General features: G+C 31.0%; 1 protein-coding gene across 5 annotated transcripts in view; it reads right to left on the bottom strand.

Moving 5' to 3' along the window:
• Nucleotides 1–1,339: 1,339 nt before the first annotated feature.
• The window catches only part of LOC145287995 (uncharacterized), a 77,828-nt gene continuing 67,799 nt past the window's right edge, over nt 1,340–11,368 (bottom strand). For 3 of the 5 annotated variants that reach the window (XM_080135991.1, XM_080135993.1, XM_080135994.1), the window contains 2 exons: nt 4,068–4,119; nt 1,340–2,581 (listed from right to left, as the gene is read on the bottom strand). In XM_080135991.1, the coding sequence (XP_079992117.1) occupies nt 1,494–2,581; nt 4,068–4,119 (1,140 nt within the window). In that variant the 3' untranslated portion in view covers nt 1,340–1,493. The remainder of the gene's footprint in view (nt 2,582–4,067; nt 4,120–11,368) is intronic. The other 2 variants (XM_080135992.1, XM_080135995.1) reach the window with 1 other exon arrangement.

The following is an 11,368-nucleotide window of genomic DNA, read 5'->3' as shown; positions in this document are numbered from 1 at the left end:
TAGCTAATTTATTTTTCAGCTAAACTAGAAAGACTGAAGAAATTAAGTAGTGATGATGCGGCTCAGAATTGAATTAGAATCATGATTATGTACTTTTTCACTATGCTCATTATACTATATTACTTTTTATTTTTATTGCCCACTTCCTCCAATTTCACCCTTAATATAGTCGGAAGATAAAATGTTGGAAAACGCTCTAAATTAGTATCTTATACATATATTTTACATTTCATTTGAAATTTTAATAGACCGTCCCCATGGGTCACTTATAGCTATAGATATTTGACACACAGACAGTAACATACAGATTTGGAACCATTTCCATTGTCTTCCTCAATAAATTTTACATAAGAATGCACTTTTAGATTTTATGTAGATGATTCTTTAACCTTTCTTTCTATAAAGAATACACAAACATCCTGTACACATGCAGTTATATATATATATATATATATATATATATATATATATATATATATATATCAATTAGATAGTGAAAGATTGATAATTATGATTATATATTTTAGAATCCAAGTTGCTAAAAAATAACTAATTCTTCATTAAAAAGAAAAGTACAATTTCAATGCAGATTAAATATTCTTCATAATTTTTGTTATATTTGGTAATAATTAACAACCTTGGAATTGTCAGTTATTTCAGAATTCCTACAATCTTTAATAAAATAACAAAATTTAATTTATATTAAAGTAGAAGAGGATTTTTTTCCTATTTTTACTAATTCTATTTATAAAATCAAATTTTGAGAACATTTCTTAATGTTGCAAAATATTAGGCTTAAAATGAAATCATGCAAAACTCGAATTCCATAAGTGGAAAAGCAGATATACACAAATCAACAATGCTTAGGTTTTAGAAGCTTAATATGTAAAACTTCATTAGCAGAATCATATAATTATTATAGAACTGTTGACTTCCAAAATTTAATTACTAAAACTGAGATTTACAATTGCAAAATTTCTCCAATGAAAAACGTTGTTAGTAAAATATTTTAAAGTCATTGTCTACAAATTAGTCTTAATGACTGATTGCATTGCAGAATTTCTAAGAGAGATAGTGAAATGCAGCAAGTTGTATTCATAGGTTAGTACAAACAACAAAAACGATGGCATGTTACAATTATAAATTACAAGAAAACATAAAGAAATAAAACTAAGATTTACATGAATCTAAAAATAGATTTTCAAACCTTTTTCTTACATTTTCCAATGAAAATGTGAATATAAAAAGAAACATACAATCCTCATGGTCAATATTACTAAAAAAAAAAAAAATCAAATGCAAAACTTTGATATCTATAAAAATTCAATGAACTAAAACGTTTATTTTTATAAATGTCATTTGGAAGAAAAATGATTTTATTACCAAATAATGTACAGTTGAATAATGGGTAAATGATTTATCTACAAGTGTAAAAGTTTAATGTTGAAAATAAAATTCTGACATAATTCATGATTACAATGTGATGATTTCTTTTATTCCATTTTCAATTGTTGGGTTGCTAAACTCACAGCATCTGCAATTTCTGTATGAGTGACAAGTCGCCTGGACAAAACTAATAAACATTGATGAGAGTCAAAGTGTGCAACTGAATTTGACTCTGATGAAAAGGTCACATAATATTTAGGTGCAATCAAACAATCACATCCACACCAACGTTCGACAATTAATTCCAATTGTTCCCGGCTGATTGACCAGAGGTAAATTTCAAGTTGTTTTCGTACTTTTGTCTCAAGCAAATAAGTAGCTTCATCATTAATATCACAATGTTCATACTGCAGCTTTGCTATAAGTGTGGCTGGATCAGGTATCAATGCCTGGTACAAAACGTCAACATCATATTCAGTTAAATTGTTCAATACAGAGTTTGCAGAAAATTTCTTGCTTCCTTCAGATAATTTAACAAGAGCCCAGTAGGGACGCTGAATTAAAACAGTCTGTGCAATCCTTTGAAGAGTATCCATGAGATCACAGGGAGCAGGTACATTCAGAATCCCATATTTACCAAGAACTGTAATCAATCTTTCTTCAAGACTTTTGGAAAATTTTGGAGGTAACATTCTGGCTTCCTTCATCGCAGCATTGACTACAGATAGTTCAAACTCAGAAAGTGTGTTCATAAACGACTTTAGTAAATTGGTTGGGTTTTGAATTTGAGTGAGAACATAACACGCTGAAGCTTTTGCAAAATGAATAGGCCAATATCCATATAAAAGAAGTCCGTGCAGAAGTATCCTACCAAGAATTTCAAATAAATCGCCACCACTTTCAGCACAAACAACTGGATATTTTTCAAAGGAACCCGAAAAATACTTGTGTAAGATTTTTTTCCAAAATGTACAGAACATGATCTTGGCCTGTAATGATGCTGTACTGTCTCCAGGTTCAACATCTTCTGAAGATGCTAAGTTCAAGCAGCAGTTACAAATATCTTCATCATAACGATACATGTGGAAAACATCTTCAACCAATGAAGCTTTTGATGGCATACTAATGTTTCTCATGGAAGTGAGCTGGTTTCTAGCATCTATAAGTTGCATAAATAAATCTGGTCCACTAGAATCTGTGAAAAAAGATGATAGATTTAATCATTAATTGATAAAAACTTTACAATTTATAAATACAAAAGATGTGATAGATTTAATCATAAACTGATAAAAACTACAATTTATAAATACAAAAGATGTGATAGATTTAATCACAAATTGATAAAAACTACAATTTATAAATACAAAAATGTGATAAATTTAATCATAAATTGATAAAAACTACAATTTATAAATACAAAAGATGTGATAGATTTAATCATAAATTGATAAAAACTACAATTTATAAATACAAAAGATGTGATAGATTTAATCATAAACTGATAAAAACTACAATTTATAAATACAAAAGATGTGATAGATTTAATCATAAACTGATAAAAAATACAAAAGACGTGATAGATTTTAAAATATTACCATATTACATATATTTAAAGTTTTAAAAATATTTGTAGAAAAATAATGGTTCGATGAACATTAAAGCATTTTTATATTGATTTTTGCTCTACTTCCTTTAAACCAGTTTTAAAATGACTATCCTTAAACTAATTAAATGAATAATAAAAAATGAATTCTTTATTAAAATTGTTCAAAAAATGTATTTTTAGTCATTGTATTATTATTGACTTATTATTGACTTATTTATAGCATTAAAAAGTTTTTATAAGTATCTATACTCCTATAATTTTTTTTTTTGTGTGTATTGATATTCATATTAAAAACCCTTTTTTCTATTTATTTAAAAAAAAAAAATCCAACTTTGTGATATATGGGTCCTGTAATTGCATTTGTCTGCAAAAGATCTAGCTAATTTGCATATTCTTTAAAACATTCATTTTAATTAATTCCCTATTAGTTTTTTTTCGGGTTTTTTTATAAGGTGATCATCTTTAGTTAACTATTACATGTAATTATATTCATGCAGATATTCTACATGATTTATACTTTATACTTGCATAATATTTGTGTAAAAATAAAAAAAAAACTCTTCCTATATATATTTATGTATGCGTATATATATTTGCTTAAAAACTTTTGTCTACCAAACCCTCTATCAGTTTTTGGTGTACAGACATGAAACTTAATATATAGAGTATTCAAACCCATGCATATTTGGGTTTTAGTCGGGGAAAATTGGTGCAAATGTGTGAAAATTTAAAAAAATGGAATTTGCCAGGTGAAGGTTGAATGATGGCATTACAAACATGCAATGCTATTGGTTCATGTTTTAATTTTTAGCCTTGCAGTAAACATGTCTTCATAGCTCAGGCATTAACATCAAAGGAAAAAGTAAATCGTAAGTTAAACATTTTGGTTTTGATTCTCAGTGGTGGCGCACGAATCATTTTTTTTTTAACTTTTTAAATCATTGCTATAATATTTTTAAATCATTATTATTATAATAATGAATACGAAATCTGCATTAATCAAAATATCATATTTAAGTGTATTTTTTACGACCAGGCCACGTTGGGAAGCCTTCTAGTCTGATTATATACTTACTGTAAAAATCACCATATTGACTTCGGTATTGATTCTCTTCATCTATTCTCTGCTGAAGAAAGAAAATTACAAGTCATATTAACAAAAGTTGCTTTTATACATTATACATGAAGGAAAAAAAAAAGAGTACAGATGCACTAAATTTATAAATGAAATTCGAACATAGTTGTAAGCTACGTTTAGTTTCAAAAAAGTTTCCGGTGGGTAGTTGTTCTATACAAGTCCTGGAGATGACGAGTTCTCAGTAGACAGTTCTCCTGTACAGGTTCCAAACTTTATAATTTTGCAGCCACAGAGCAAAAGATTCTTCCTGACACGAAGAAGACATATGCAAGTTTACTAAAAAAAAGGTTTAATTTTAGAGCAATTCTGGTTTCTGATTGGTTGATAGCAGAATGTGAATTAATTTAATTTGTCAGTTCCTAGCAGCAGAATTTATAAATAGAATCTCTCTACTGTGAGGGATCATATCCTCATTACTTGTGATGGGAATGAGTCTCCTAGTGGCTTCGTCTGCAGGGAGACTGGGTAGAGTGCACGTCAAGGATCCATTCTTAACACTCAGCCCGACAGGTGCGGGGCCGGGAACTGGCCCTGTACCTCTTGGACTGAGGTACACCGCCTGGGTATCACCCAGGAGGTCTACCCTCCCAGGCCTTGTCACCCGGCTTTCGAGTGGAGCAAGGTTATTGCTTGTCGCATGAGGCACCCCTACCAGGGAATGCCAATGGGAATGGCCAGGCAATTTTTATTGAGGCAAGAGTGCCCCTCCTTTAGGGGAGCTTGCCTATTTTCCACCTTCTGACTTTGTATCATACTTTGGTGCGTGGACACCAAACAAATATCTACCTCCATTACGAGTCAAAAATATTGCACCCCCCCCCTATTTTTTTATAAAATGGGGAATTCCTTTTGGTTCATTTTTAATTCTGTCCAAAAACAAATATATATTTTTATATTCAATTATACATAATAAAAATAGAAGTCATTTGGATCTTAAAATTTGAGCATGTAAAAGGAAGCCATTTTAATTTTGTTCAAATGTCAAAATAAAAAATAAAAAAATATGTGTGTGTGTAGAAAATACATGCACATACATACATATAAATAAATATACGTGTAATATCCGTAAAAAAAAACAGAATTTATTTTTTTGTGTGCTAATTAAAACAAAGCAAGAAGAATAGGAAATCTTTGGTAAATTAGAAAGAAAACTATTGTGCATAAAATAAAAGTAAAAGTCAATTATAATTTATGCGTGCCTTAAAATAAGCATGCAAAAAGTATTTGTAAAAAATATATATATATATCGACTTTTCATTGACTCTTTATCATTCGTAACTATATATTTCACTTCTATTTTTAATATTTTATCTCCACCTGATGATGATTCAAGAAAGAATCGAAAGTGCTCGTGTGAACCATGGAACATTTGTAAATACCTTCCATCTTAAGTTAAAACAATCTTACGAAAAATCGAAAAAATGAAAAAAAGAATCATTAAGCAAGGTATCTCTGTTGTTTTTAATAATGTTTGTCTTAATATATATATATATATATATATAAGAAAATGTTTTCAAAAAGTGATTTTTTTGTTGATTTATTTTTTTATTTTATTTCAGTAAAAGTATTAGTTACGCATTAGCATGTTAAAGTGTTAATATAAACAAAATGGATGTAGTTTAACATCTTGCCCAGGACAATTTTCAATATATATACACACATATATATATACATATACATAGGCTTGTGAAAAGGTATTTAAAGTTAAATCCCAAAAAGTTTGGAGGCAGAAGTACTTTAACTTTATTTTTGCCGCAGGTTTTGTGAATACATCAGCAATATTTTGTTCTGATGACATGTAATTCAAAATAATGGATTCCTTTTTCACTTAATTTCTGATGAAGTGGAATTTTATATCTGTATGCTTAGAGCTTTGGTGTATTACCATGTCCTGTGCTAAGACTAAGCTGGCTTGATTATCACAATTAATTACTAGGGGGGGTTTTAGTTGATTCTGGTTCTAAAACAGTCTTTAGGATATTTTTAAGGTAAAGTGCTTCTTGCGCAGTATGTGTGAGTGCAATAAATTCTGCCTCACACGTAGAGAGAGATACAATCTGTTGCTTTTTAGATTTCCATGAAATAATAGGCTCATTTTCTGATAGTGTGAAACAATATCCAGATATACTTTTTCAATCTTCATAGTTTCCCAAATTTGAATCTGAAAATCCTTCTAGGGGACTTGTTGATTTTCTAAATACTAAATTCTGTTCCTTAGTTCCTTTTAAATAATGAAGGACTTGTTTAGCTCTGTTTAAATCCTTCATTGTCGGTCTTGATAATTTTTATGATAGTTTTGTTACTATGTAGCATATGTCGGTATAATTTATCATTGATGATTTCAGATTCTGTGTTTATATTTTTATTAATATTATTTTGGATCCGTGTAGAGCATTTTTTACACTCTCCCATTCCAAATTTCAATAGGATTTTGTCAATGTATCTAGATAGATTCATTTTAATAAGTCCTTTTTCATGAATAAATTCTATACCCAAAAACCATGATATTTTGCCAAGATTGGTCATTTTGAATTTTTTATTTAATCTGTTCTTAACATCGGTCAACATTATGTTACAATTTGATGCAATCAAAATATCATCGACCCATAAAACCAAAATCAGTAGTTTATTGTCTTTGTTTTGGGTATACAAACAGGGGTCTACTGGGCATCATTTTAATTGTTGTTCAATCATAAAATCATGTAATACTGTATTCCAGCACCAACTGCTTTGCTTTAAACCATACAGTGATTTGTTAAGCCTCCACACGCAATTTTTATTTTTCATTACAAATCTCTCTGATATAAATTTCAGTCTATTGGGACATTTAAATAAGCATTTTTTACATCCATTTGATGGATGTTATGGTTATATTGGGATGCGATTTGCAATAAAATTCTGACTCTCGTTAGGTTTGTGGTCGGTGAAAACGTAGAAAAATATTCTACTGTAAATCTAAGAGTATCCTTTAGCAATAAATCTAGCTTTATACTGTTCAACGCCTGATGCTGTAGTCTTTTTTGTTGTTAAAATGTTTTTGACATAACCGCCATCATGACTAAATGGGGTATGACACCAATGATTTCGATGATCGTTTTTATAACCACAAGTTATAATAACCAACCAATCAGAAGCTTCTAAAGTTACAATAAAAAATGCTGAATTTTGGATACAATCAGTTCGCCGTCATCTCCGTCACGAGCTGCATTTGATTCTTCGCCGCTATTTTTGTTACTAGGAATTACTTAAAACTCTGGATCAGAACTGTACTGATTCTTCATCGCCATCTTTGTTCAACATAATGTCTCAACACTTAACAGGTTATGCACCCAGCCATTGTCTTTTCTTTAACGGTTCAGAATCTAAATTTGAATTGTGGCAGGTAAAATTTCTGGGGTACATAAGAATTCCAACAGAGAATCCTAATGACCCCAAATTTCTCAAAAAGAATGTGACTTTTTGTAGAACTGATTCAATGCTTAGACAATAGAAGTCTGTCTCTGATTATAAGAGATGCCTTGGATGATGGACAGAAAACATTGAACATATTAAGAGAGCATTATTTATCAAAATGGAAACACCGAAAATTATACCACTATATACAGAACTAACGTCTCTAAAACGTAACGAGGATGAAACTATTACCAACTACGTTATAAAGGCAGAAACAACTGCCAATGCCTTAAAACTCTTGGGTGAAATAATTAGCCTGTTTAATATCAATGACCCTAAAGGAACTTTTTTTTCAAGGGATGATTTTAAACCATTTACAACTGTTATAATGCAAAAAAGGCAAACCCATAAATTTCAGTGAATTTAAAGTGGCATTGTGCAGTTACGAAGAGACAAATCGGATGCTCGTGGACAATAATAATTCCAGCAAAATCATGAAGTTCAAATGTATACATGCTATCTTACTTAATTTTGTTTTTCTCTTGTTTTTCTCTTTGTTTTATTTATTTATTGTCATATTTTTCTTGTTTTGCAAACTTTCTCTAGTCTTAAGATGAAATTCGTTACCCCCCCCCTCTCTCGTACGGGCAAAACAGCTTCACTACTGCTATACTCCAAATAAACTAGCAATAAAAAAAGCCTGGCAAACTAAATTCCAGGATTTACCACAAACCAGGATTTATTTTTCCCTACATTAGAAGAAGATATGACTTTATTTAAGTAATATACTTAATATCTACAATTCCTATAAGCTCGTTTGTATTGAAAATGTGGCTTCCTTGCTAGCTATATCAAACCACTGAATATAGTTTGTCTTATTTTCAATTATATCTGTAACTAGACTAGGACTATTTCTGAATAGATACACAATGTTTAGAGCCTGACCTAATTGACTGTCTTTAACTATGAATATCGATGCGCCCTGTACTAATAGTTTCTCTGATTTGCATGTTAAAAAATTAATAAAAAAAAAAAATTTTTTTTCTCTAACTAAACTTTACTTGACACTCTAAATTTTAATAATTAATTCTACTGTATTCTGTCAGCTTAATCCTCTCCTGAAAACTAACAATCTACTCTACTCCCCAAGCCACCACTAACACTCATACATTACACATGCCTTGGAGGAGGGTCCTTAGCTTTCAGCCCTTAACTTTTGCATGCTGACTGATTGGAAGTCATTATCACTAAACATCTATACATTTCTACCTCTATGGCATGCATTAGTTTATTCTTATTCAGGTAGATACTTACTAGCTACAGTCTGTACATTACATAGCAATAGCTGCTTCTTCCTTAGCTTCGCAATGTTAAATACAAAAACTGAACCGATACTCTAATGCAAAATACAACTTCCTGATTTTTAAACAAAAGCTGAAGATATCTTCATTAGAAATGGAAACATTAAATACCTACAACCTCCATATATTGGCATCTACTGGAAATCTGCCCATATATCTATTTACTTTATTATACATACTGAATACGCCATAGTTTATAATTTACTTCCAATTATACCTGTAATGTATTGTACTTCATATCAAAAATGATGTTACTTGTATCTACATTGAATATACATCTTAACCCTCCTGCCATCTAAAATATACAGAGCTTGGGCAACAAAATTTTTAGTTAATTCTTAATATCAAGCCATTCTGTAATGCGTTATCCTATTCCTAAGCCAACATAAAAATAAGAAAAAAAAAAAAAACTTTACTTATAAATTTAAAGGAAAAATATTAAACCATATTAACTACTTCCAACAAACCTGTTGCAAATATAGCTGCTTCCACTGCATCGCTCCTGGACAAGGTTCAAAAGAGAGTCGCCAACCTGATAGGTCCTGAACTGTAATCTAAGCTTCAGACTCTGTCCCATCAATGAAATGTTGCATCCTTCTGCCTGTTTTGCAAGTACTTTAACGGTGAATGCTCTGACAAACTGCAAGTACTTGTGCCCCCTTGACGTAAATACCCCCGACAGACCTGACAAGCAGCTAAATCACACCCTTTCACAGTAGATCTCCCTAGATGTAAGAGAGCCTTCTACTCCAGTAGTTTCTTCCCCAGAACCGCTAGAATTTGTAATTCCCTTCTGGGACCCTGCTTCCCTAACTGTACTGACATGCAGAAGTTCAAGTGTAACGTAAACCGACATCTTGCTGCCCTACGTAGTACCCCTGTAGCTTATGTCCCTGATACTAGCCCCTACATCAAAGTGGCAATGTGCCTTGTTTGGGGTGAAAAAGTAATAAAAAAAATGAAAAAATAAAAATGCTTCTCGAAAACAGACACCACCAAATTACACATCACACCACAATGTTTTCCCCAAAAGTAATTTTCCCAAGAAAAAGAATAAAATTATCTGCTATAATTGTGGACGACCCAACCACAAAAGTTTCCAATATCGATATAAAAGCTAAAAATAGGACTCCATATAAAACGTTGATAACTTTGAGGAAGAACATACATTTCTATTCACATGTAACTTTGACAATACCACAAACGGTAAAAATCTCCTTGTAGACTGTGGTGCTACAGCACATGTCATCACCAAGGAATCTGATTTTATTAATTTTGATTCAAACTTTAATCCACAAAGTCATTTTGTCGAACTTGCCGACGGTAGTCAAATAAATGATATAGTCTTGAAAAGAGGCGATGCAAAACATCACTAAAAAATAATAATGGCAAAATTTGTAACTCTATTCTAAAAAATGCTCTTTTCATACCTACATTTAAGCAAGATATATTTTCCGTGCAGGCTGTCATTAAACAAGGCGCGAATATAAAGTTTGGCCAAAACAAGTCAAAATTCATATACCCTAACGGAACTGTATTTGACATTAAAGAAAATGGCTGACTATATTATTTAAAAAGTATGGTTCCCTCAAAAACTGCCTGTCATGACTTGGAAACCAGGTATAAAATTCTAGGACACTGCAATACAGCCGATATTAAAAAATTACCAAATGTAGTCGAAGGCATGAAAATAATACCTTCAGACGATCTCCCAAATTGTGATGTTTGTGCACAGGGGAAAATGACAAAATATATAAGCAAAACACCAGACAAAAAGGCCACGAAAATTCTCTCCTTTATGCACTTTGACTTGGCAAGAGAAACAATGGGGAGAAACAATCTAAGGTATGTTCTGGACTTTATTGATGATTATACAGGTTTAATTATAGTTTATTTTCTAAAAAACAAATCCGACACTATCCTTGCCACTAAGAAATATTTAGCTGATATCACAGACAATGGGACTGAATTTACTAGTAAAGACTTTGAATTTCTATTAATTAACCATAGTATTAAACACGAGAAATTAGCAACGTATTCCTCATTTCAAAATGGCACTGCTGAAAGAGCATGGTGGACCGTTTTTGAAGTAGGAAGATGTCTACACAATCAAAATTAGTGCATAGTTTATGGACGTATGCTTTAATGCATATATCCAAAACAGATTGTTCAATAAGCAAAACACTGTATAAAGCGTTTTGTGGTGTAAAACCAAAAATGAACCGAATGCATCTATTTGGTTCAGATTGCTTTGCATTTATAGAAAATACCAGTAAACTAAATATTAAAAGTGATAAAGGGATTTTCATAGGTTACAATAAAAACACTCCAGCACATTTAATCTACTTTCCAGCCCAAAATGCCATAAAAAGAGTTAGATGTGTAAAATTCAATGATACATTAAATTTAAAAAATGACGAGCCAGTGGATGAAAAACGTGAGGAAATATTACCTAGTATCTTAATCGATCACAATGAAAATATT

The sequence above is a fragment of the Euprymna scolopes genome, chromosome 11, assembly GCF_053919585.1.
Source record: "Euprymna scolopes isolate OS-2025 chromosome 11, ASM5391958v1, whole genome shotgun sequence".
Lineage (NCBI taxonomy): Eukaryota > Metazoa > Mollusca > Cephalopoda > Sepiida > Sepiolidae > Euprymna > Euprymna scolopes.
This window is presented reverse-complemented; position numbering and strand designations above follow the sequence as displayed.